Source organism: Hyperolius riggenbachi, chromosome 2, assembly GCF_040937935.1.
Source record: "Hyperolius riggenbachi isolate aHypRig1 chromosome 2, aHypRig1.pri, whole genome shotgun sequence".
Lineage (NCBI taxonomy): Eukaryota > Metazoa > Chordata > Amphibia > Anura > Hyperoliidae > Hyperolius > Hyperolius riggenbachi.
In genome coordinates this window covers 340,780,270-340,807,800 of record NC_090647.1, presented here as the reverse complement: position 1 = coordinate 340,807,800, position 27,531 = coordinate 340,780,270, and the positions used below count along the sequence as shown (strand labels likewise).

The 27,531-nt window shown below is 44.8% G+C and overlaps 1 protein-coding gene and 1 pseudogene across 2 annotated transcripts; both read left to right on the top strand.

Annotated features, from left to right (window-relative positions):
- Nucleotides 1-27,531, top strand: CSRP1 (cysteine and glycine rich protein 1). Of its 2 annotated transcripts, XM_068269459.1 has the most exons (6): nt 1-145; nt 8,099-8,214; nt 14,436-14,604; nt 23,166-23,295; nt 24,071-24,164; nt 26,777-27,531. In XM_068269459.1, exons 2-6 carry the CDS (start codon nt 8,103-8,105, stop codon nt 26,851-26,853), a joined length of 582 nt encoding a protein of 193 aa, XP_068125560.1. In that variant the 5' UTR covers nt 1-145; nt 8,099-8,102; the 3' UTR covers nt 26,854-27,531. The 2 variants fall into 2 exon arrangements, with proteins under 2 accessions (XP_068125560.1, XP_068125559.1); XM_068269458.1 differs by lacking the exons at nt 1-145; nt 8,099-8,214; nt 23,166-23,295; nt 24,071-24,164; nt 26,777-27,531 and adding exons at nt 17,504-17,546; nt 17,626-19,207 and having other exon boundaries at nt 14,517-14,604.
- Nucleotides 1,403-1,604, top strand: LOC137554801 (U2 spliceosomal RNA; annotated as a pseudogene).

Genomic DNA, 27,531 nt, shown 5'->3' with positions numbered 1-27,531 from the left:
CTGCACTCTTCCCCTGTAAGGTCACACCCAGAATCCTGAGGTCTGTATAATAAGAGAGGACAGGCAGAGCAGTGCACGCTAGTAGTGAAGCACACAGCAGAGAAGAGGCAACTCGCTGGCAATAATAAGGAACAACAGGAATCAGGTAAGCAGTTCCTTCTCTACTGAATAGGTAACTAGCTGTTCTCCTACTGCTTGCTCTGTGATCACTGCTTAGCCAGAACTCCTTAGTGGCTTTTCATCCTCACAGCTGTAGGCAGCAGCATAGGAGAGACACATGATATTCAGCTTATTCATTAACATGCAGTGTAATGGAGGGGAAACCAGCTGAGCTATTAGCATGACGTACTGCTTAACAAAAGTGTCTATTAACACCTCCCATGGTAGTTGTGCAATACAAGCTATTATATTCCTTTATTGTCTTAACACTCTGGGCTTTACTGTTACGGCAGCCAGCAGGAATGCTTTTCAATGCTATCTACCTTTTATGGAAGTTTTTACAAGTTCTGAAGCCGCAGACAGAAGGGGCGTGGCGGACTGCCACTGTCTACACTGCATGCTATGGCCCAGATCACACGCACTGATCATATAGTAGTGCTTATTGGTCTGGCTATCTACCTAGTCTGGCCATACGTACGTCTGTCAGTTTTTTTTCTGGCAGATTTCACGCCTGGATCACCAAATTTAAACCTACAGAGAGTAAATAGAAATGGATGGTTATTGGTCATGTTGGAAATATCTGTTGATAGAGTTTGTGGTAGAAGGTGGCGCCTGTAGCTGCACTACACTGCATCTCAACAACATTATAATGGTTGCTGTGATGATTTTTATGCCAAAATTTTGTTCAGGTTCAGAGGTATGATTGACTTAGGTGACATCACCGTCATCTGCAAAAAAAAAAAAAATCCTAGTTGTATGAAATATTTAAATAGTTTTTGCTCATCTGCAAAAAAAAAAAAATCCTAGTTGTATGAAATATTTAAATAGTTTTTGCTCATGAAGAAAATAAGCAAAAAGCAACTGTATGTTTTTATCCTCAATATGCCTGTATAATAAATTGAATGTGCAAGTTGGTATTATAAAGAAAACAATGGGTGTGCTAATGCTGTAATTTAGAGAAGTTGAAAAAATCCCCTGGACACTGGTGTGCCTTGATTGCTTTTCTTTTTACTGCACCTTGTAGAAGTTTGTGAAACTGAAGCTAGTTTATTAAATAAGCCCGCAAAGAGTTACATTGAGTCTATTTCATACATTATTTGCAATTAGTATCCACATTGCAGAGATGCCCATCCCTTCAGCTATGTTCTCATCAAGGGCGTAGCAATAGGGGGTGCAGAGGTAGCGACCACATCGGGGCCCTTGGGCCAGAGGTGCCTCAAAGGGCCCTCCCTCAACTACAGTATTAGCTTCTCGGCCTTTTGGCTAAGATCAAGTGTAGTATCTGTTCTTGAAATTTTTTGGGGGACCTGGAAGGATGGCACTGTGGCAGGGTGTCCTTCCTGGTCGTAATTCCCAGGGGTTGATTGAATGGATCTATACCATGGTCGAGGCTGAATGGCTGAGGGCTTTGCTTAGGCGTACTGCCCCTGGAAGTGGCGCTCCAGGTGCACCTGAAAAAACCTGAGATGTGGCAGATCTCAGGCGGAAGTAGGGTGCTTTGGTCTGTACTGCCCATATGCATCGCCAACTAACGCAGCTCCCCGGCCTTTTGGCTAGGGAGAGTGCGGAATTTTTATCACTCTGGCCGCAAGGTCGGGGCCAGCTTGCTGGCACCGGGGACTTCGGTTCCCACCCGGCTCCCTCTCGGGGGAGCCACCCGGACCATGTGGGATGCCACATGGCCAGGCCCTTTGGGTAACCACTGGGCACAGTAGGGGTCCTCCTCGGAGGACTCCAGGATCCTTCAACCCCTCGGGTGTTGGAGGATGCCACCCCCTGAGCCGATGGCAAAGGGGGAAGGTTCCCTTCGGGGAACAACCGGAAGGGCCCTGCTGTATTGTGGGGCCCGTGGCTACTCGTGCACGTTTTGTGGGGGTGCTTTAGGGCACTCACGCTTTTTCCGTGCACGGGGCTAATAGCCTTGCTGACCGGGACTCCTGTTGCATGCAACAGGAGCCAAGACAAGCTAAAAAAAAAAAAAAAAAAAAAAATTAGCTCTCTATTGGCCCTGTGCTCATAATAATCTCTTCTATAGACACTTTAAATAGTGGCAATCATTAACAAACTGTTCCCCATCCCCTTCTTGCACCTCTGACACTGTAGTTGCCATTGGCAGCTTTTGGTGCGCGTATCAATTGTTATGTATAGAGTGCTTGGGGGGGCCCATTGTAAAACTTGCATCGGGGCCCACAGCTCCTTAGCTACGCCACGGGTTCTCATTATAAATCACCAGCGCTATTGCAAGCGCTGAGAGATCTATTGCGTTTTTGTTTTTTTTAAATCGCCTTTCCCTGCGCCAGCGCTTTTGCAGAGCGATTCTCTTTTTCAGTCAGTCAGGAAGTGAACTCTCACCCGCAAAAGAATAAATACAATGTATTTATTCATAGAAGCGCTCGGGAAATCGCTATACAAAGTGCTTTTTCCCTATTCCTTCCATTGAGCCAAAGCGTTTAGAAAATGGTACAGGCAGCGTTTTTGAAAGCGGGTCACAAGCGAACCGCTCATATGCGAACACTCTCATAGGAAATCATTGCACAAATGCTTTTAAGGCGATTTCTAAAATTGCCAGCGCTTAGAAAAACACGCAAACGCTCATAGGGCTTGATTCACTAAACTGTGCTAACTCATTGCACGGCCGTGCTAGCGTTTTCGTGCGCAATCGCAAATTATCACACGCGATTGCGTGTGAAAATGCGCGATTGCGTGCAAAACTGCTAGCACGGTCATGCTATGAGTTAGCACGGTTTAGTGAATCAAGCCCATAGTGTAAACAAGGCCTTCCTGAGTCTTTTGGTGACACTACAGGAAGTGACAGAATCCCCCATAGGTGACATAGACTAAATGCAGACTAAGCTAGATTTCTAACCATTTCATACACTTTGTCTATTACTGACTCTGTACAGGATGGAAAGATTCTCACAATTCCTGCTGCTGTTGTCTTAGCAGGAAGTGAGGAACTGTGCTTTGTGGGCCACAGACAGCACTAAAACCAATATTTAAAAAAGAATGTTTCACTCCAAGCTGGTGTGATAGCTGATATTCAGACTTTCTGCAATAACACTGCAGAGAGCTCGCTGCATCTTGTCTGAAAATCGCCCCTGCTTTCCCATGATTACCCTCTTGTGTCGCCTTATTGGTCATTGAGGCCTCACATTACAGTGATGGCCCATGGAGAAGTGCAGAAGTAGGAGGAACAAACTCCTCATCATCATTTTTGCTGTTGTGTCCCACATTAAGAACAATGATGGTTGAGGCTCTTTAACCTTTTGGGGACCAATGTAGTTTGAATCTACGTCCAGCAGGTGGTGCTGCTCCCTGACTGGATGTTGATTCAACGTCTGCGCTAACGAACCGTCCCGACGCGATCGTGCGCTCCTGAGAGGGGAGATTAAGCTGTCATATGACAGCTGACATCTCCCCTCAGTGATCAGCAGCCATTGCGTATGGCTGCTGATAACATGATCACTATGATCGCTGGCGGATCGTAGTGATCAATTTGACAGCTGCGGTGGTAGGGGGAAAGAAGAGGAACCATTCACCTCCCTGCTGTTCCCGCGACGATCGGCGTTCCCCACCGCTCTTGCCGGCATCTCTGCTCCTTCTGATGTCTGCGCCGGGTCCCGGCTTGATGACGTCAGCAAGCCACGACTCGAAACTGAGCTGCAGTAGGAGCAGGGATGCCGGCCAGAGCAGAGGGGTCCGCTGCGGCTCATCGCTGGAGCCTGGAAGGTAAGTGATGGCTGCTGACTAAAGGGGGACACACCTGGCCACACAGGGGACATTATGCCCAGCAAGATCCTGCAGGGGTCCGGCTGCCCTAACCCCTCAAACGCACCCCCCCCCCCTTCAGCAAAAATGCCTGGTCCTTAAGGGGGGTAAGGTGGCAGGTCCTGAAAGGATTAAAGGGAACCTAAAGCGAAGCTTCCATATTTATTTTCTTTTAAAGAGGATCTGTCCTAACAAAAAAATGCCTGGTGGTTACTCCCTTCGAGAGGTGGAAGCCTCTGGATCCTATCGAGGCTTCCCCTGTCCTCCTCCGTCCCACAGTGGTCTCACAGCAGGTCCAGGAATGGCAGCCATGTAAATATTCACCTTCCCAAGTCCGGCGCAGTAGCGGCACTCTGGTCCGAAATAGGAGAAAATAGCCGATCCCAATCGTGTCCGCTCTACTGCGCAGGTGCAAGTCTCCTACGCCTGCGCAGTAGAGCGGACCCGACGGAGATTGGCTATTTCTGCCTGCTTCCGAGCGGAGAGCCTCAACAGTGCCCCACTGGAACAGAGCTAGGTAAATATTGCACAGCTTGACAAATTGTTGGCTATGCTTTCCGTGGGCCAGAGCGAGATCACCGTGGGAAGGAGGACGGGGGAAGCCTCAATTGGATCCAGAGGCTTCCCCCTGCCGAGGTGAGTACCCCCCAGGGGCGTCTTTTTTTTTTTTTTTTTTTTTTTTTTTTTTTTATTTTATTTATTTATTTATTTTTGTTGTTGTTGTTGTTGTACAGAGTCTCTTTAAAGAGAATCTCAGGTGGATCTTTGAAGGGCAGATGGGACACAGAGGCATGTTCTCTGCCTAATGACATGGCTCTGTGTCCCCCAACCACTGCTCTCTGCCCCCCCCCCCCCACTGCCGTGCTGTAGCCCCCCGCGTTTAACGACAAGATTTGTCGCTAACTCAGAGATAAACACAGGGGAGATGAATTCCCTGTTCAAAATGCCCACCAGGGGTGTTCCTGCAGGGTTTCCTGAGCTGCCACTGGGTAGCTCTCTCTCCCTGGCCGTACCTCCTGCCGCACCCCCGCCCCCCTGCATGCTATGAGAGACACACAATCTCTGTGCAGCGTCATAACCTCTGGGTCACAACAGTGAAAGTGGGCCATTGCGGCCCACGGGCGCTGCATTTTTTTTGCGGTTTAGCCCCGTGTATCGAATAGCCTACTTTTTGTCTTTTCTTTTTTTTTTTTTTTTTTTTTTTCCATTTTTTGAGCCCACCTCAGGCTCTAGGAATACCAGTTACCTGACTATCCTGCTGATCTCTTTGGCTGCAGTGGCGTCTGAATCACACACCTGAAACAAACATGCACACTTCAGTCAGAGCACCTGATCGGCATGGTTGTTCAGGGTCTATGGCTAAAGGTATTAAAGGCAGAGGATCAGCAGGCCAGCCAGGCAATATGCATTGTTTAAAAGGAAATAAAATATGGCAACCTCTATATCCCTCTCACTTTAGGTTCCCTTTAACCATGCTACAAAAAGTTCTATGTACGTACATTAATGTCTTGGGGATAATCTGAGCCCACATGTATCTGACTGTCTGGAGAAAAGGTATGACCTCATGTTTTCCACATGCATTTCCTTTTTAGGTGTTTGTTTAATAGGGCAGGATGTATGACCAGAGAGGAAGCCACAAAAGAGTGGAACAATCACCGCATAATTTCACATGTTCTACTGGGGATGACTTACTACAGTTGAAGAACATAAGACATTCCACAGCCTGGAATATATTTTTTTTAAGTGTCTGCTATTAGACAGCTTCAGTAGGAGCAGTAGAGTATTGTACCGTGTTAGCCATCAGTAAAAGCAAGAAGTTTTGAATCGGGATTATACCATTTATTGGCTAACTTATAAGAGTAAGCTTCCAGCTGTGCAGCCTTCGTCAGAACAGGATTGAAGTCTGAAGAAGGCTGCACTGCCCAAAGCTTGCTCTTATTCTTTTAAGTTAGCCAATAAATGGTATCATCCTGATTAAAAACTTTCTTGCTTAGACAGCATTTATTTGCTACTGATATTTGGGTCATATCAGACCATAGCAAGATTTGCTGAATGGTTAAGGAATGAATGTTTGCTACTGCAGTGGCAAGCACAAACCCACAGCAATAACTTTTTCTATAATAATGTAGGACAGCCTGAATGTTTTAGAAAAGTTCTCACTGCATGTCTGTGCTTATGCCTACTACTGCTCATTCACAAATCATTTAGCAACACGTCTGTTGTGTTATAACACAGGTGTAAAGATTACGCTGCATTTGTGTAAAAGGGCACCACTTACACCAGGTCCAGTGTTGCCACATATGGGAGGGTGCTTGTTTCAGGTGACAATTCTCATGTGCCCAGTAGCGTTCTATAGAGGTGTGGTCTGCCATGCAGCATCATGCAGTAGAGCCAATGTCACACAGGGGATCTCCCAACACGAGGCCCAAATTTTAGCAGCAAGTTATACTGAAAGGCGATGGATTGATTGCTTCCTGCAAGGCTAGTAGAAACACTACCGGTCAGCTGCTGGTGATGGATTGTCACACCCCTGTCACTAGCAACACCATGCAGAATAATCCCAAATAAATGTGTGTGTTTCCAATATATGGATTGTCATGAAGGCTGGATTTATACTTTTTCTGCCCCCAGGCAAAGTATGTTGTGGCTCTTTTTCCATGTGCAGCAGTGCTCCTCCCATTCCATGTGCAGCCCCCTCCTCCTTGTGTCACATTTATGTACTGTAGTCCCTCTTTCATGTACATCTTCCTCAAGCTTCACCTTCCCATTCCATTTGAAGCCTTCACATTCATATGTTGTACTCCCTATTTCATGTCCAGGTGCCCCCTTGGGCCCATTCCTTTGCAGCCTTTCCAGAAATCCGGCTCTAGTATCATGGCAATAAAAATGGGTGTGGCCATGACAGGATGTGGACGGAGCTAACTGTAATGTAACAGTGTAACGCGAAGACAGTGGGCCCTAGTTTTCTCTCAAAACACAGTTAGGCAAAGTGACCCTAAAGGTAATTGTACAATGTTCCCTCCATCCACAAACAGCCAATGGCAGCTGTCAGACCTCTTTGGCACCAAACACAAGCCCAGGGACAGCAGGCAGATCCCCACAAACAGCAAGACACATAATGCAGCAGCGTTTCCTCCAAAATATACATAATGTGGCAGTGGGTTTCTTCAAAATTCACATAATGTTGCAGCATTTCCTCCAAAAGAAACATATGTTGCAGTGTTTTCCACAAAATATGCATAACACAACAGCGTTTCCTCCACATTTCACAAAGTGTGGCAGCATTTCCACACAAAAAACACATACTGTGGCAGCGTTTCCCACAAAATACACACCATTGAATTGCTGCAAATCACCCAAAGTGGAGCCAAGCCCTTAGCAGTTATTATCTCTGACCTGGAACAGCATACAGCTAAAATCAGGATGCCAGATCTGCATACAGGTTTCGGGCCAGTGATTTGAAAGGAATTAAAAGCAAGTATCAGTATGGCGACCAATTAACTAGAAAATGCCTGGCATTAGCAGCTCCCACATTCCTCTCACTACAGATTTCTTTTTAAAGTAAAAATGACAACAAGGCATGTGAGCCTGATGCCCTGGGCATTGGATTAGTTGTTCTGTGAATATTGCATTGCTGCTGGCACAAAGTGTGGAAATCTGCCTAATACATGGAAACTAGGGGAAAATAGGTTGTTCAGTGCACAGCAGCCACAGCAATAGTAAAATGGGACTGCTTGGCTGTCTGGCTATTTGTGTGCTGCTTGGTCACTTTATTTCCCTTCAGTGTTCATACAATGAGTACCCTGAGAACTGTGCTGTTGGTTTTGTATGTGTTTTGTATAATACTTTATATCTTTTCATGTTGTTAATGTCTAATGTACTAAACTACTGCTAAGATTGTGTCAAAATTTTGTTTGACTATGTTAATTACTCTGAAAAAATTCAATAAAAACTATTGAAACCGGTTTTGTATGTGATTTCACAGTGTTCCTAGGCTTCACAAATGTGTGTGAATGCCAAGATGGTTTGATGGTGTTGAAATGGAGATCCAGTCTAAATGGATATATACAGTATGCTTATCCACTGTTGCTGTCGCACGCGTGTCCTGATACTGTGTAATCAAAGATGTAACTTCCCATTCCTTTTTTTTCTTGTTGGAATGTTATTACAGGAAAATGCCGAACTGGGGTGGAGGAAAGATCTGCGGAGTTTGCCAGAAGACTGTCTACTTTGCAGAGGAAGTTCAGTGCGAGGGTGGAAGCTTCCACAAATCCTGCTTCTTGTGCAGTGAGTCAGTCCTTGTCATGCCAGACATGCACATCTCTGTTCTGTGTGTGGGGTCTGTCCCTCTCACAGCTCTCCTCCACAGCATTACACAAAGGGGAAAACTAAAATTACACACTGCTTAGTGACTTTCCTAGCAAACAAAAATAAAACTTAACCTTTAGTTACTGATAACAAATCTACTCAGTTGCTAATGAAGGAGTGAAAAACTCATTATCTTGTAGAGGGTCAGTTCCTATTCTACCCCCAAAATACAGTACCTCCCTAAATAAAGCCCCACTATTCCATTCATTACCAGATTCAGACTGCATTACCTAAACCTCTGAAGAAGCATCTATACAACTCCCTACTGTCTAGGTCTTTCCCCCTCCCCCATATGGCTTCCCTGGTGATCTGGGGCTTCACCTACAATATAGCTTTCTTGGTGGTTTAGAGTGGGCCAAACAATGCAAAGTGGAGAACCCCCCCCCCCCCCCCGTCAAACTTTGGTCTGCGGAAACCATGAATTTTCCTCCCGCAAATTTGAGGGCTCCCGCGGCCCAAAGTTTGACATGTATGAGATGGAGGGAATAGTTTTGTGCTTTTATTGGTCAGCCAGCAACACATCATGTGACCTAAATGTATTAATTTGGACTGGCAGGCAGAAGAATGCAGAGGTGTTTTTAATTCAATCATTTGATAATTAGACTGGAGTGTATGACAAACATACAGTCACACATATATCACATCACACACACCAGTGCACTTTTTACAGTATGGTGACCGCAAAATATGTTGCTCCAAATAGATTGAAGTTGATCCAATATGCTGCAGTGTTCAGTTCAGAGGGCAATAATATAGCCATCAACATATGTTTGACACAGTTAGAACCAATTATATTGCAGTGCTGTCATAGTCCACTTACTGGGTGGCTACTGGTGGTATTGACTCGGCCCAGCCATCCTTTTAAATGTAGTTACATGCAACCTATGGTGCTTGACAGCAAAATTATGCACCTCGTTCTTCAGAGGATCTTCTAACCCTAGTTTACACCTTCATCATATCACGGCTGGACTATTGCAATGCCCTCTGTGCAGGCCCTCCAAATAACGACCTGCACTGCCTGCAGTTTGTACAGAATGCTGCTGCAAGGCCGTTAAAGGAGTTCTGGGGGGGTTGAAAATAAAAACTGACAATTACCTGGGGCTTCTACCAGCCCCCTGCAGCTGTCATGTCCCACGCCGTCCTCCTACGATCCTTGGATCCCCGCCGCCGATCCTGGTCTGATATTCGTCTAACAAGAGGAATAGTGCTCGCTCCCACGCGCATCATCGGGTGCTTACTGTGCAGTACGACGTTTTCTTGTACTGCGCAGTAAGCTCCCAATGAGGCGCGCAGGAACGCGCACTTGCCACATCCAATAAAGATAGCACCAACCTTGGAGGCATATACATCAAAACTGAAAAGCCACCGGTTTAGTCTGGCATTGATGATCACATAACCTTTTTCCTAGTAACACATCACAAACCGTTACTATGTACTGATCTGAGACAAGCTTATGCGCTTTGGAACCTATGGGAGAAAAGTGCTTTGCAAATTTGTTGTTGTAATAAATGAATGAGTGTAGAAAGTCCTATGTCTGGTTTATGAATCTGTAGATAATATATTGAACTCACCAGGTCTGTTTTGATCCAGATTACTGCCATATTAATAGGCAGTGGCATAGCTGAGTAGCTGTGTGCCCCAGTGCAAGTTTTACATTGCACCCCGTCCAGCACTAAATACATAGCAATTGATACGGCGCACCAACACGTGCCAAGGACAGCTGCAGTGTCAGAGGTGCAAAAAGGATGGAGAACAGTTTAATGATTGCTACTATTCAAAGTATCTATAGATGTGATTACTACTAGCACATGACCAATTCAGAGCTAATGCTGTGGCCCAAGGGCCCAGGTACTATCACAACCTCTGCACCCCCTATTGCTACCCCACTGCTAACAGGCATGGGGCCAGCTATTGACCACCCTGTAGCGTTTTACTTCTATCCAGTCATTTATCTGTATAGACAGAAACCTGCACACTAACTTGATATGGGAAAAGCATGCTATAAGCTACTTACACACCAGGACGTTGCATTTAGGGGGCGTTATAGGGCACATAACGTGCCCCTAACGCAACGCCTGGTGGTGTTGGAGCAGGATGCTACCAAGAGCCGCATTACAAGCAGCTCTTGGTGCGCCTGCTCTGTCGGGGGCGCTGCGGAGACCACGTGAGCGGATCTCTCCGCATCACGTGGTCCCACCAGCCAATCAGCGGCCGCTCCAAAGAGTAAACACTGCAAGTGCAGTGAATATAAAGTAGCCATGTGCCTGGCTACGTAGCGGCCTCTCCCCGCCTCCTCTCCGCCCCTAAAATTAAAAAACACCCGTACTGAGCATGTGCAAGCGAAAATCGAACGGAAATCAGATCGGATCTGTTGGAAATAGTCGATACGACAGTAAATCTGTCAGAAAATTGTATTGTGTGTACCTAGCATAAACCTTTTCAGTTTCTATGGTAGTTGGGCTGTTAGCTTGTGAGTGGCGTTGTAATGGCCAGTTATCTGGTGTCTCTCATCTGCAGGAAGTAACAGAGACCAGCATGTCTGGTTAGCAGAGATAAGCACAGTCAGGTTCACATGCATTGTTTTTATTGTTGGGCGTGGTAGCAATGACATTACAATTGTGGCCTTTGTCCTTGTAGCACTGCTGAGAGTGGCAGAATATAGTCAGAGGTATAATCACTAGGTATTATATCAATAATGTAGGCTGAAAAAGATTTTCTCTTATGCACGCAGACAAAATGAATAAATATTTGAATAAAGCTAGACATACACTTATAGATTGGCACCCAGTGATTGATTCCTCTCTGAAAAGAATCGATACCTGCTACACACTGCACATCTATTTCAATAGACTCCAGGAGGGTCCCCCGCCGCGGGTCGTTGTGGGTCGCTGGCAGTTTTTTGCATGCAGGTCTCATGCATGTACGAGTCATGGGCATGACTGCGTTAGTGTTCAGCGCCCATTATCTTAAATGACTAGTAAAAATTTTATCACTACTCATGAACTACATGTAACAATTGTGGAATTATCTCCAAGGTCAGCACACAAGATGTGTGCTGACACTGCGGAAGTCCTCCACAAGCGTATTCAATGATAGAACCCAGATTTGGTGCAATGCACCTGTAGAGAGAAAAGTGAGCACAGAGAATGTGTGTCCACCAATCTAGTCGCCACCCGGCGACGGTGAAACGCACAACAGCAGAAACCAAGTGGGAACGCAATCGCAAGAGTGGCGATTGCTAACAGCGACACAAGACCAAGCAAAGACAGAGCACAAGAGTAGTGAGAGAGACACCGCAAACAATAATGATCAGAACGCCAAGGAAAATAACAAACACTAGCTAAACGCGAACTCCGCACTCATTCGCAACAGCGAACGCGTTTAAGACACGATCACCGCGCGTTAGGCGCCCACCCTAACTAACCAAAGAAATACGAAAATGAAAAGAGAATGCGAACGCTTGCTAAACGGTTCCCTCACCGAGCCTACAGCAAGCATTCGCACCAGACCAGACAGACAGAAGGAGTAACCAGTAGCAACCAAAGCTCTGGCCTACACTCCCAGACGAGTACAGAAGGAACCACTACCACTAGGGCGGATGCGATCCAGACAAAACAGACAGATGTAGCAACCGCTGCTCTGGCTTGCACCCCAAAGACAGAACGATCTCCTGTCGACCGCCGCTGGCGACAAGACAATCGCGACAGACAAGACAGAATAGGCAGTACAAATTAAACACAAACCTGACTGCACTAAATAGAAGTGCAAGGAGCACTCCCCAAGAATTAACTACACTAAGATAGCAATGGCTGACACTCCAGGTGAGTAAGCAGGAAAAAACCTCTATGACCAGCAGGGAATTCTGGGAGCAAAAGGTATTTATACTGCAAGCCATCAAAGGAAGCAGCTAAGCAATTTGCATGACAAGTGTATGCAAATTCCTCACCAGCAGAGCAACTCTGAAACTTGCAAAGTGAAGACAGGTCTCTTTTCCAGAGACCTGCAGCACTCAGACCTACAATATGGTCAAAAAGCTGTCTGTGCAGACAGCAGAGCGGATCATTACACTACAGTTACTGCTATAGTTTCCCTCATTATGTAGAGGGCAAGTGGGTTATACTGTAATGCAGGGTTGCATGGAATTATCTGGCATCTTTCTATTTTCTTTGTGACTAGACCACACCTCATTGATCCGCCCACAAGCTGAATCCAGAGAAGAGAGGTTAAGCATTGCAGTGCAGTTTGCCAAACACATTTGATCCATGAAACCAATTCTGCCTGTCACTGTGCTCTTGTGCAGTTTTCACTTATCAACTTTGTCTTATGTTCAATTGGGTTTTACATGAGGCTAAAATAGCTTAAAATAAGTGTCTGCTCAGTAATGTAATGGACCTGCTTTCATTATTTTATCCTGTTAAAATACTAAATTATCACTGCCGTTGTTATGAAGATGAGTCATCAGTCCATACTTCCTGTTTGCAGAAGTTATCAGCACTTCTATGGTTAGACAATGAGCGTAGTGAGTCAATGTAAAACTAGAAGAAGTGAGAACATTTTCAAAGCACGCGCTGTAAGTATAAAGCACAGTGTAACTGCTCAACACACTGAGGTTGACAATCCAGTAATCTAATCCTGACAGATGAGCAGTACAGATAGGCTATTGTACAAATCAGAATCACTGTGCCATATTCATGGGAATAGGTGTGTGTGTGTGTGTCTGTCTCTGTCTGTCTCTGTCTGTCTCTGTCTGTCTCTGTCTGTCTCTGTCTGTCTGTCTCTGTCTGTCTCTGTCTGTCTCTGTCTCTGTCTGTCTCGGTCACATGCACTTGATCAAGCGTGATCCAGCTTTCAGGGAGACACAATGGCCTTCACAGGTCAATGCAAGGCCCACCACCCACCTCCTCCCTCCCATGAATATGGCACAGGGATTCCAGTTTGTAGAATAACCAATCTGTACTGTACATTTGTCTGGATTTTATTACTTAATTGTCCGAATAAACCATGTATGGCATTGGATGGTGCCCGCTTCCTGTCTCTTTGCATAACAATATAACCATAAGTGCACTGAAGTAGGAGTATACTAAAACTGTGTACCCTTAGGAGAAAAAAAAAATGGCCCAAATGGGTATTTACCTAGGTAGACGGAAGTCTCTGGATCCTGCAAAAGGCTTCTTCTGTCCCCCCCTCCACCTAGCCGTTCCATCCCTGAAGGTGCGTACACACATGCGACTATAGTCGTTTGTAACGATCGTTCCCCGATCTTTACCAACGACGATCGTTAAAAAAACCGAACCACCGACTATTAAGGCAAACGACGAACGAGCCAAATCGCTACAAAAGAAAGTTCTGTCTTGGCGGATTTTAACCAACGACGATCGTTTGCAAAAGTAGTACATCGTTGGAAACGGTCGTTCGTACTAGGCTTGACATGCGCATTTCACTATTCCTCGCTGAAACTTCTCATTTTTATGCGCAGGCGCAATAGTTGCTTTACGTGATGTAACGTTCGTTCTAACGATGAGATCGTTACACACCTTTTAAAACTAACTTTACTTAGGTCATTCTTTCATCAATTAAAAGTTCGTTCGTCGTTCTCAACGAACGATCGTTGTCGCATGTGTGTACATAGCATGAGACCCTCCAAAGCCCATCCTCATTCAATATACTCTTATGTTTACTGTATACACTCGTGTATAGGCCTAATTTTTCAGCACTAAAATGTGCTGAAAAGTTACCCCCTCGTCTTATATGCGAGTCAGTGGAGCAGAACAGATTGTGGAGAAGGTTTTGTTACTGGCAGAGGAGCATAAGGATTGTGCATTAGTGATCCTTCTCTTACCAGCTGGCTCCCTGCTGTCAGTTCCCCCCATCCCTTGCAAGATGGTGTGCAGAGTGCACTGCTCAAGACTACCTGTGTCTCCTGGCTTGTAGAGCAGAGTGTGCAGAAGCATGTCAGCGGTGCAATGATCGTGGATTCTTCCTGTGTGGCAATTGCTGTCTCATATCTATGATGCCATCTATGGTTTCTGAGGGAAAAGTGGGTACCTCGGCTTATATGCGAGTATATACAGTAATTGTTTTATGGACCACTGTGCAGGTTTACCTTTGTATTAACTATTCTCTCATGTTTTTGTCTGTAGTGGTGTGCAAGAAGAATCTTGATAGTACCACGGTTGCTATTCATGGGGATGAGATCTACTGCAAGTCATGCTATGGGAAGAAATATGGACCTAAAGGATATGGATTTGGACAAGGAGCTGGCACCCTAAGTATGGACAGAGGAGAAAGCTTGGGCATCAAGCATGATGAGTAAGTTACTTAAGATGGCTTTATTTATTGTAGTGATGTTTATTTTTTGTTCTGTATTTTACTTTTTGCATTTTTATAAGAGTATAAAATATTTGGCATAACCTAGTCTACAAAATCCCTCCTAAAAACTAGTGGGGAAAAAAGTCCTTGAATATGGATGTAATCTCACAGTAATTGTTTTATTTAAAATCCAGCACATGTTAATAAACATGGAAAACCAATACTGTCAATTCCTCATGGTAATCCTACAAAGATTGACAGATACTGTGTATTCTCACAACACCATACTTGATAGTTGTATGAGGTCTTTATGCTGATGTGCTGTGTTTGATTTTGCAGAACATTATGGCCAAACATCTGTACTTTGGTCTCGTCTGTCCAAATGATCTTGTTTCTTGTCTTGTGGTGTTCTTAGATGCCTAAGCCATGCTGTAATTTTTTTTTTTTTAGAATTTTTTTTTTCTTTTTCCTGGCAACCCTTCCTAACTAGCCAAGCATGTTTAGTCTTTTTCTAATTGTATTGTTGTAATGTCTAACATTTAACTTGCTAAGATGTAGCTTTTGGGGTTTTGCAGTTTATTTTGAGCAGTGTATGTTCTAACCTAGGGGTGACATTTCTGGGACTTCCACTCCTGGGAGGATTGGCAGCAGTCTTGAATCTTTTCCACTTGTCTATATCTCTCTCACTGTAGAACTAACAACTTCATGGTGTTTTGAAATGGTCTCATACCCCTTTCTAAATTGAGCAGCATTAATTGCTTCTGCTGATCTCTTACCTCCTTGACATTGTGTTAACACATATCTGAATGCTCCAGATCAACGGACTGCTTAAGGCCTCTTTTCCACGGGCAGCTGATAGGCCATGAAATGCCTCTCAAACTCTCAACTGCTTGCTGCTGCCTGGTAACTGCTTGCTGCTGCCTGGTAACTGCTTGCTAAGCACACAGTTCATCTGTCCGTGGAAAAGAGGCCTAAATGCCAGCTTTTATAAAAGTGGTCACACTTGCTGATGATCAGCAATCCAGTGCATTTGATCAAAAACACCAGGCAGTTATTTGCAATCTTAACCTGCCTGGCATTCTGCACATTTTTTTTTTTTTTAAATTTATCATGTAGCTAGCCTAGCGCTAGCTACATGATTCCCCCCCCCCCCCCCCCTCCCCTGCGGCGTCCCTCCCTGTTCTCCGATCGCCGCCGGCGCAATCACCCGTCCGGAAATCCCATTCTGAACGGGATTTCCTGGAGGGCTTCCCCCATCGCCATGGCGACGAACGTCTTGACGTCACAGGGAGTCCCAATCCACCCCTCAGCGCTGCCTGGCACTAATTGGCCAGGCAGCGCACGGGGAGTCGGGGGGGGGGGGGGGGGGTGGCTGTATCGCGGCGGATCGCCGGCGAGCGGTGGCGATCAGGTACAACACGCAGCAAGCAAAGTGCTTGCTGCGTGTTTAAAAAAAAAAAATGTTCAAATCGGTCCAGCGGGGCCTGAGCAGTGGCCTAGCCTAGCTCGTCCAGAACGCCAGGGACGTTAAAGGACCACTATTGCGAGAATCATAATATTTAAAATACATGTAAACACATACAAATAAAGAGGTACATTTCTTCCCGAGTAAAATGAGCCATAAATTACTTTTCTCCTATGTCACTGTCACTTACAGTAGGTAGGAGAAATCTGACAGAACCAACAGCTTGTGGACTGGCCCATCTCCTCATGGGGGATTCTCAGGTTTTTGTTTAGTTTCAAAAGAACTTGGTGAATGGCAGTTGCTCTGTACAACTGCCAAAAAAGTGGCAGTATCATTGTATGAATCCTTTTCAGGGAGTGTGTTCATAAAGAATAAAAGCCTTGCTGAGAATCCACCATGAAGAGATGGGCTAGTTCAAAACCTGTTGGTTCGGTCAGATTTCTACTATCTACTGTAAGTGACAGCATTATAGAAGAAAAGTAATTTATGGCTCATTTTACTCTGGAAGAAATGTACTTCTTATTTGTATGTGTCTCCATGTCAGCATACTAATGGGCAAAGACCCGCCTCCTTTGCCCCAGTAGGATGTCCAAAGATGTTAAAAGACTATCCCTCCCCCATACTGCCATTCTTTTTTTCGTCCTCGCCTCCAGTAGTGGATTCCATGGATGTTGTTCTACTTGTCCCTTACCTCCGCTCTTTTTTTGCGGCACCAGCAGGTTCAGGCTCTCCTGCTGTAGTCTGCTACTTAGGTTGCTAAAGGCTCCTAAAAGTAGTAGAGCCCTAGCCATTGATTATGGCTCCCCCTGGGGCATTTATACAAACTCCTGCGGCCACGCTATGTATCTAAAGGATGCAGTGGGTCCCTGGCATGCTGTGGTTGCTGTAGCTCAGGTGTGTATATAGTCTGTGCAGCGTGTTACCTTAGGGTGCTTCTCGTCTGGCATGGCCGCCCGCTTCGGCTGTCGGTCTGATACCGGGACACACGTCGGTTGTTTGCCTCCTGTGGGCTCCTGCTGGTGTCGGAGGACGCTGATGCGGAGCTCTCCGGGTGATTGGGCGGTGTTCTCGCGCGCAGCGCGCGAGATTTCGGCTGCCTTTGTGGGCCCGGGGCGGAAGTTGTAATTCCGCCATCTTTGTTATGGGCAAATTCCGGATCTCAGAGGAGGAGGCAGGAATTCAGCCGACTCTTCTATAAGAGAGTCAGTAGGAGCGGGCAGCGCTGCTGGAAGGTCGTTTCTCCAGTGCGCTCCGGACTAGGCTGTTGGCTCCTGCTAGCCTGCTAGGTAAATAAGGGGATATATATTAGAAGTGGGTTTTATGTAGGTTGACACTAAAAAAAAAAAAAAAAAAATATAATAAAAGTTTTTGTTTTTTATGATGATAGGTACAGCATAGATTTTTCACTAAAGCAACCTTTTGATTTTATTCCAGCTGCCATGGGAAAGCATAAAGGGGGTGAATCAAAATCTAAAAGGTAAGGGTGGTAAGTAATTATTTTTTTGAAAAGAGCATCAAATTGGTCTGAGATTAAGGGGATTACCCTCTTTTTTCAGACGCGACAAGGAGGATCGTCAGGTGGAGCAGCAGAAAGAGGAAGCCTCCCATAGATCCTCGTTTGGGACTACGGATCAGTCAGTTGCATCTTCCCAACGACGTCAGGATCCGGAGCTTCAGCATTCTCGGCAGGATCATCCTACGGATATTAAATCGTCCAATTTAGCATCATCAAAATCCTCGTCAAGTTCCTCGGCTCTTAAGCAATTACAACAATATGATAATAGAAGATCGCAGTCGTCAACAGAAGATTCGGACCATCGAGTGATTCCTTCTACCTCCTTTGGACCAGTCATGGAAAAGAATCAATGTTGGATTTGTGGTAGACCTGCTTTACCCCACAAGAAGGTTTGCGAGTTGTGCCACCTGGACATTGCTAGGGAGGATAGGGAAGTGTCCACGCTAATAAAGCAGGTGGTAAAGGATACGGTGGCAGAGATGTCGCACAGTCAAAGCCGTCACTCTCCAGACACTCGTTCCTCCAGAAACTCATCACAAGATGATAGCTCAGATGAGGATTCGAATATAGAAATGGAATGTTTTGATTTCTCCCTCGTTCCTTCATTTATTTCAAGTGTAAGATCAGCAATAGAGTGGCAGGATGAAGCGGCATCGCCAAAAAACAAGAGAAGACGATATTACAAACATCTGACTAAAACTAAAGTTTCGTTTCCTTTGATGGAGGAGATTAAGGAAGTGATATTGGAAGAATGGGAGAAGACAGTCAAGAAACCTTCTCTCAAGAATAAATTTCAAAAAATGTATCCTTTGGAGGATCGGGATGAAGCACTTATTCAGACATGCCCTGTTGTAGACGCATCATTAATGAGAATAGTGAAGAACGTTACCCTGCCGATAGAAGATGCTGTGGCCTTTAAAGATGTATTAGATCGGCAAATAGATCAGGACCTGAAGAGATCCTACTTAGCTTCAGGGGAAACGTCTCGGGCCGCTATTGCATTAACCTCAGTAGCAAAGGCTAACAGAGTTTGGATAGACAAGGTTCAAAGAGATATAGCAAGGGGTGCATCGATGGATGAAGTTACGTTTGGCTTAAATGAGTTAAGATTATCGGCAGACTTCTTGGGTGAGGCCAGTGTGGACATAGTCCGCTCTGCCAGTCGTTCAATGTTATATGCCGTCATGGCGAAAAGAAATTTATGGCTGAAACCCTGGTCAGCAGATCCTACATCGAAACAGGCCTGGTCGAAAATACCTTTTGATGGAAAGAATTTATTCGGGCCCAAGATGGATGCGGCCATCTCAAGAGTTACAGGGGGCAAATCGGGTCTGTTGCCCCAGGACAGAAGATTCAGTAGACAAAAATTCTCTCAATACAGAAAGCAGTTAGCAAGCAAGTTTACAGAGTCAAAGTCTTATCGCCCTGGAAGGGAGTACCGTAAAAACTGGCAACGCCCCCAAAATACCTTTCAAAGGTCTACAAAAGCCAGAACATCTTCAGCCACAAGTAATGCAGTTAAGCCTTTTTGATGGGACGCCCGTCCTAGATTTTCCGGTTGGTGCCAGGCTTTTGAATTTCGGGAAAATCTGGACGGGGACTTGTCAGGACCCATGGGTCTTAAGTACAGTGCTAGAAGGTCACAAGTGGTCCTTCAAAAGAAGTCCGCCTCTAAATCGATTTATCTCGACAAGGATACCAAACAATCGAGAAAAGTTGTTAATTCTAATAGACTATGTGACAGAGCTAATGCGGCAGAAAGCAGTCGTGCAGGTGCCAACTTCCGAAAGAGGTACAGGATACTATTCCCCTCTATTTTTAATAAAGAAAAAGACTGGGAAGCTGAGGCCGGTATTAGATTTAAAAAGCCTAAACAGATTCATCTTCACCCCGAGATTCAAAATGGAGAGTCTTCAAACTATACTCCTATCAATTCAACCGGGCGACTGGATGTGTTCAGTGGACCTGAGGGACGCGTATTTCCATGTACCCATACATCACAATTTTCACAAATTTCTTCGATTTGCAGTAGGAGAGTTGCACCTTCAGTTTGTTTGCCTGCCGTTCGGCCTATCGACGTCTCCGAGAACTTTTTCCAAGGTTCTGTTATCGGTAATTGCTGTTGTAAGGGTACAGGGAATACGCGTCCTTCATTATTTAGACGATATTCTCCTGTTGGCCTCTTCGAAGGAAGCCTTACTTCGAGACAGGTCTGTGCTGATAGATACTCTGCAGGCTTTCGGTTGGGTGATAAATTTTCCCAAGAGTCAGCTTCAACCAACTCGTCGGATGATATTTCTGGGGGCTCAATTGGACACAGTCAAAGGGACAGTATCACTTCCAGCAGACAAACTTTACAAAATTCAACGAGCTGTTCTAAATCTGGAACTAGCAGCTTGGATTCCAGCCAGGAAATGTATGCAGATCCTAGGGCTCATGTCTTCAGTGATACCGATGGTGAAGTGGGCTCATTGGCATCTCCGTCCTCTTCAGTGGTCATTTCTAAGACAGTGGAACAAAGAATCGTTAACACAGCACATCCTACTTTCCTCGAAAGTCAGGTCTTCCCTTTCATGGTGGAGGAACATGGCAAACCTCAAAAATTGTCGTCCACTCTTTCCACAGAATTGGAATATTCTGACAACGGATGCCAGTTCTTTAGGTTGGGGGGCAGTATTTCAAGACCAAGTCGCTCAAGGCTGTTGGGAGTTTCCAACACAAGGGATAGTTTCAAACGTCCTAGAGCTAAGAGCTGTCCTCCAAGCCTTGATACATTTTCTTCCAGTCTTACAGAATACATCAGTGATGGTGAGGATCGACAATGTCTCAGCAGTATCCTATATAAAGAATCAAGGGGGAACGCACAGCAGGACATTGATGAAGGAAACTGGCCCGATAATGCAGATGGCGCAGGAGAGTCTGGGGGATCTCTCGGCTCTTTATATTCCGGGAATATTAAATACGACAGCAGATTATCTGTCAAGGAATCTACTCAACAACAACGAGTGGTCGCTACATCCATTGGTGTTTCAAACAATTTCCGAAACATGGGGTTGTCCGGAGATCGATCTCTTTGCCTCTCATTCCAACCACAAAGTGAAGAAATATTTCTCGAGGTACAGAGACCCCAATGCTCTAGCGACAGATGCTCTCTCCCAGTCTTGGAGCTTCAATCTCGCATATGCTTTTCCACCGATCCCGTTAATCTTCAGATTTCTCAGGAAATTAATGACTCAGAAAATGACAGTACTGGCAGTGTTGCCATATTGGCCCAGGAGACCGTGGTTTCCCCTACTGCTTCAGTTGAGCACTCAACATCCTCTAGCTCTTCCAGATTTGCCGGATCTACTCTCACAGGGAACGATGTGCCATCAAAATCCTCAAAGACTCCGATTGATGGCATGGAATTTGAGAGGCTTAGGTTGTTAGACATAGGTTGTTCTGCAGAGGTGGCGGAAACCTTAGCTAAAGCAAGAAAGCCAACCACAACACTCTCCTACAACAGAGTTTGGAAGACCTTTTCAGACTTTGCTGCTAAGTCAGGATTTCCTACATCAGAGTTTACAGTAGTTAATTTGTTATCTTTTCTTCAGGAAGGTCTTCATATGGGCTTAGCCTATTCCACACTGAAGAGGCAGGTCTCGGCCATTTCATCAATATCTGGAATATCCTGGTCCTCCAATACTCTGGTAAAGCAATTCTTTAAAGCAACAATTAAACTCCGGCCTCCGTTAAAACCAAAGTTCCCTAAATGGGAACTTCCGTTAGTCCTGGACTACATTGAGAAAGCCCTATCTAAACAAACGGAGTTAAGCCTTTATGATCGAACTTTGATCACAGTATTTCTGGTGGCAATCACATCTGGTAGAAGGGTGTCAGAGTTGCAGGCTTTGGGGCATTCAGAGCCTTACTTGATCTTTTATGAGGATAGACTAGTACTCCATCCCGTCCAAGCTTTTTTGCCAAAAGTAACGTCAGTTTTTCATCTTAATCAGGAATGGACACTACCAAGTTTCAGATTACAGGATGATGTCTCAAAACTGCATCCATTGGACATTCCTTCTACAGTCAAGGCTTATTTAGAAGCAACTAACTCGATTCGAGACTCAGATAGATTGTTTGTAATTCCTAACGGTTATAGGAAAGGAAAACCCGCTACTACAAGAACCATAGCGAGGTGGATTGTCACTCTAATCCAAAAGGCTTACAAAACCAATGGTCTTGAGCCTCCGCAGGAAATATTGGCCCATTCAACGAGAAGTCTGTCTTCCTCGTGGGCAACGTTAGGTAAGGTCGAGTTGACCACAGTATGCAGAGCAGCTAACTGGGCCTCTGGGCACACCTTTTTGAAACATTATAGTGTAGACCCTGCACTATTGTCTACTGTGGAATTTGGAAAGAAAGTTATTTCCTCCACTGTCAGCTCTGCAATATGATTTATGTAATGTTGACATTCTGTTAATTAAATTTTGTTGTTGTTATTGCATCTCCCACCCTTGTTATTGTCTAGTTATTGGCCCATTAGTATGCTGACATGGAGACACCAGGGAATTAGGAAAATTGAATACTCACCTTACAGGTAATTTTCCTTTCCTGGTGCTCTCCATGTCAGCATACGTTCCCACCCTATACTGTCGGCTCGTACTTGTTAACTAGAATGGCAGTATGGGGGAGGGATAGTCTTTTAACATCTTTGGACATCCTACTGGGGCAAAGGAGGCGGGTCTTTGCCCATTAGTATGCTGACATGGAGAGCACCAGGAAAGGAAAATTACCTGTAAGGTGAGTATTCAATTTTCCTAATTCAGGGAGTGTGTTCATAAAGAATAAAAGCCTTGCTGAGAATCCACCATGAAGAGATGGGCTAGTTCAAAACCTGTTGGTTCGGTCAGATTTCTACTATCTACTGTAAGTGACAGCATTATAGAAGAAAAGTAATTTATGGCTCATTTTACTCTGGAAGAAATGTACTTCTTATTTGTATGTGTTTCATGTATTGTGATCTTTTTTAATCCCTCTAGAAGTGGTCAATGTATATTTAATTTATCATATTCTGGTTTCGCATTTTGATAAAGGGTTTATATACATGCACAATTTGCCTTACCCATCAGGTTCAAGCTCAAACCTGTAGGTGTCACTGCAGGGAATGAGTGTTGTATCGATACGTTGCTCTGGTATACCAGAGGGGCAAGGGTGACTGTGCGTAACACAATAGAGCAGCTTAATGGGGAAGGGGGTAAGGAGGGATACAGTGAGCTTGGTATCACTGTCACTTATGCTGGATACTGTATATAACTGTAGTATTTATAAAATGGTGACACAGTGTACTATGTCATATCGTGACCTACTAAGGACCATATTTTTTTAATGTCCTTATTCCTTAAACACAAAGCCTTTGAACTGAAAGAAGTTAAACTTTTTCTCATATCTATGTATGTGTATATGATCTACAAAGCCTGTACAGTGCAAAAATGACCACTAAGATGGTGTTTTGTTTCTGTACTTTTTTTTTCCATGTGCGTTTGTGATTCTCATTGCATTGTGCACTGATCTGTGTAATCTGATCATGCTCTATCCCAGGCCTGGAAGACACCAGCCTACAAGCAACCCAAATGCCTCTAAATTTGCTCAAAAAGCTGGAGGCTCTGATGTGTGTCCTCGCTGCTCAAAGTCTGTGTATGCTGCCGAGAAGGTGGTCGGTGCAGGAAATGTAAGTGGAGTATGAATTAGTAGGACAGTTATGCTGTGTTTTGTTTTTCACCTTTTCCACTTCATGTTTATAACAGTGTTAAAAAGTTGCATGACAAATCATGAGACTTGTACCTCAGATTTAACACAGGTACTTTTTTTTTGAGGTGTGGGAGAGTCCAAGGCAGGCATGGGCAAACTTGGCCCTCCAGCTGTTAAGGAATTATAAATCCCATAATGCATTTGCCTTTGAGTCATGACTGTGGCTGTCATACTCCTTCAATGCATTGTGGGAGTTGTAGTTCCTCAACAGCTGGAGGGCCAAGTTTGCCCATGCCTGGTCTAAGGCCTATGGGCAGTTTTACAAACTCCACCATAAAGTGCACATTATTTCTGATGTGTGGTAGAGATGGTAGTATGGCATGGGTTCGCCAGGGGCGACGTTCCCTCCCATAATGTCCAATGTGATCTCTGACAAGAAGTCAGCTGGCCAATAGGGATGGAGTTTGCTGCGGTGACCGCTTGTGAACCTGCGTTCCCATTGGGACATGAGTTCATGCACACGGTCACTGTGGAAACTCAGTCCATATTGGCCACCTGACTTCAAGCCAGTCATGTTGGGCATTATAATCGATGGAAGTTTGCTGTGCTGAACCCATGTTGTGCTGAGCCATCATTTCTAATTCGTGCTTATATTCCAGTATATCATATTAAAAAAAGAAAGTATAGTAAATGTTATAATTCGGTATGAGAATGTTTAAAATCTAATGTGCTCCTATTTTCTTTGTATTGTCTAGTCTTGGCACAAGGCCTGCTTCCGTTGTGCTAAATGCGGTAAAGGTTTGGAATCCACAACACTGGCAGATAAGGATGGAGAGATCTTTTGCAAAGGTTTGATTTTTATTTCTGTGTAACAGTGTATTTATATGTTAAATAACATTTTAGGGTTTTGCCACACCAGCCTTTGTTTTTAAAAGAGGAAAAAAACTTATGTTATCTGCAGCAAGTAGGGTTTGCTGTACAGTACCAACTGGATCATTGGGGCCAGTGACCAATTCATTTTATTTCTTTTGTGAATATGCCATATTTGTTAAGCTACATTAAGACTTTTTGTTTGTGATAATTTTTGTTTTGTTTGACTGCTGAGTTTTTAAAAGGCCAAATCTTTAAACTTTGGTTGAGAGGATAATATTTTTAGAAAAAAAAAATCCTTTCTACTTCTCAATATATGCGTATGTGAAAAGCTTTAAAGTAGACCTGTTACTACTTTAAAAAAAAAAGTTACATCCCTATATCAGTAGGTGGTAAGCCTCTGGACGCTCCAAAGGCTTCCTCGATCATCCACTGGCGGCCGGGATCCTCTTCATCTTTGCAGCCACGCTCTACTCAGTGTGTGAGCGCATCTTCACTGCCAGTGGGATTGCTCAATAGCACAGAGAAATAAAGCCATGCACTAGTGGCTCCCTGCAACTGTGTAGGCTGTACTTTGCGCCTGCACAGTACAGCTGGGTTCGCACACAGAGGGGAGTGCGGCCACAAGAAATCTTTGACTTAGGTTTTAATAGAATGAGAAATTGACGCTCTTGTGTGTTTGGAGAGGTGCTTATAGATGTGGGTATGTGCAGTATGTTCACTATGACACCTGGTGACCATGCCCAGCTATGTCTTCCCATGGGAGTGCACATGTACTCCCGCTGACAAACTGCGCCAACCCTGCTGACCAGGGCTTTTGAACAGGGCCAGCTACAGATGAACGGATAAGGACGCCGTGCCATGGGAGGGGCGGTTAGCCTTTGCATATCTCCCCACACAGGGTGTCAATTTCTGATTCTATTAAGGACTAAGGTATTCATTAAGGCCTGGAACCCACTGAAAACTGCAAAACGCAACCGCTAGCGTTTTGTCTGAGCGGTTTGCAAGCGGATTCATGTACGTTTTTGGTCGTGTTTTGCAACATTGTATTTTTTTCCCCAGCGGGTGCCTAGCGTTCTGCGTTTTGCGTTTTTATCCTGATTGGTCCTGTGAATTATTTTTCATTTTGTTAGTGTGCTGAACCGCAAAACGCTAGCAAAACCGCTCAGTTTAGGTTTTGCTGAGCGTTTCTGCTAGCGTTTCAATACTTTACATTGAAGCGCTAACGCTCCCAAAATGCTGCAGGTCCTGCTTTTGCGTTTCTGGGAAACGCAAACGCTCCTGTGGAAGTTGCCCCATCCATTAACATTAGCCCAGCGTTTTGGCAAACTGCTAGCGTATCGCAGTGCTGCCAAAACGCTGCCAAAAGCGCTCCTGTGGGTTCCAGCCCTAAGGCTTCTTTCACAGTAAGACGTTACAGGCGCATGTTAGTGCAGCCTGTAACGCATCCCAACTCACAGCAATGATTAATCAATGGGCTGTTCACAGTGCCCACGTTGCTTTACATTGTAACGCAGCACGCAAGTTGAAAGTGCTGCATGCTGTGTGTTATGCGCGGCTAAGCCGCGTTAGACTGTGCGCACATGCTCAGTAGTGTTGGAGGAGGAGGTCTTTCCTCCTCGGCCAGGCACATGACTAATTAATATTCACTGCACGGTGTGACGTGCAGTGTTTACTTCCTGGAGCGCCGCTCTGTGCGGCGATTGGCTGGCAGGACCACGTGATGCCGCATGCGTCCAAGAGTACGCATCACGGACGCCAGAGTGAGCTGCACAATGCGGCTCACTCTGACGTCCACATCCAAGAGCACCAGGCGTTGCGTTAGGGGCACGTTATGCGACCATAACGTCCCCTAAAACGCAACGTCTTGGTGTGACAGTAGCCTAAAGTCAAAGATTGATCAGAGTGTCCCAGTGCAGGGAAGGAGGTGCATAGGTAAACTGGAGAAGCTTTTATACCATTCAGAGGCTACTGAGGTAAGAATCTTCATTTTTGTTTTGTTTACCTTTTAAAGGTTATGGGTACTTCTGACACCGCCAGCTGCACATTTGTTGCCGGTACATGATCTCAAAACTAGTTAAAGGGAGTCTGAAGCAGAAATATAAACAGATTCTCACCTAAGGGAGAGGGAAAGCGCTGGGTCCTATAGAGCCTTCCAATTCTTCTCACGGTCTCCGCATTCCAGGGCTGGATCCCACATTGGCAGTCTCCGACCGATTGCCCAAGTGCTTCCAAAGACAGGCTGCTCCGCACTGCGCAAGCAAAGGCACTCCAACGCCTCCTGTGGCAGGAGATTTAAATCAGGGATCCAGCACTGGAACACGGGGACCATGAGGAGAACAGGAAGGCTCTATAGGACACAAAGCTTTCCCTCTCCTTAGGTTAGTGTCTGATTTTGATTTTCACTACAAGTTTACTTTAAGCCAAATGATCAGCCTGTTGGCCCGGGAGTGGACATTTTTTAAATGGAAGGAAAAATGTCAGGCTCTATAATCCACTTAGCTTGAAAGTGTTTTCTATTTTATATCTTGTTTGTGTATGCTCTATGGACATGTGCACTTTGTAATACCTACCATTTTCTTTATCTGCAGCTTGCTATGCAAAAAACTTTGGCCCAAAAGGCTTTGGTTTTGGCCAGGGTGCCGGTGCTCTAGCCCACACTTCATGAACAGCCATTCCCCAACTCTCATGTCTTAAACCATCAGCAGGAGTGCAATAATCCGTGGAAGATGCAGCTGCTTATCACTGCTACTAACTACATACCGCAGCTTTGCAGATCCTCTCATACTTAGGCAGATGTGTGTTCACATGTATATACTTTATTCTTCAGCTGTTAATCCATGCTGGATATTGGGCATCACAGGAATTTACCAGTATGCAAAAATTCATTTGAGTGGTTGTGGTAACTTCTTACAATCTCACAGCTTTCAGGAATCAGTAGAATACCTTTTTTATAGTAGATTTTAAGGGACTTATTCAAGTTTAGTATGGTAGAATTGGTCATTGTATATTCATACAGGCGTATGCTTGGGGACGGAGTTTACTATAGAGAGGTTTACTGTATCAGAGTTTACTATAACAAGATTTTACTGTATTAGAATTACCCACAAAGTAAGACCTGTGTATTTATATGTATACACACAGCTGATACATTTCAAATCGGTTTACAAATGACTTATTGCAGAATTGGAACACTAATGACTTAGTACATCATGCTGAAACCAGATAAATTATGTTTTAGGGCAATATTTGTATACATTTTGCTATGTATTGTGCGGCTGTTGGTTGGCTTATTCACGCAGCAAAAGGTTTTCACATAAATTCAATAAAAGTTTATTTTATAGCA

Coding starts and splice junctions, on each gene's coding strand:
- CSRP1 (XM_068269458.1), top strand. Junction 17,547..17,625: donor GGTGAATCAAAATCTAAAAG/GTAAGGGTGGTA, acceptor CTCTTTTTTCAG/ACGCGACAAGGAGGATCGTC.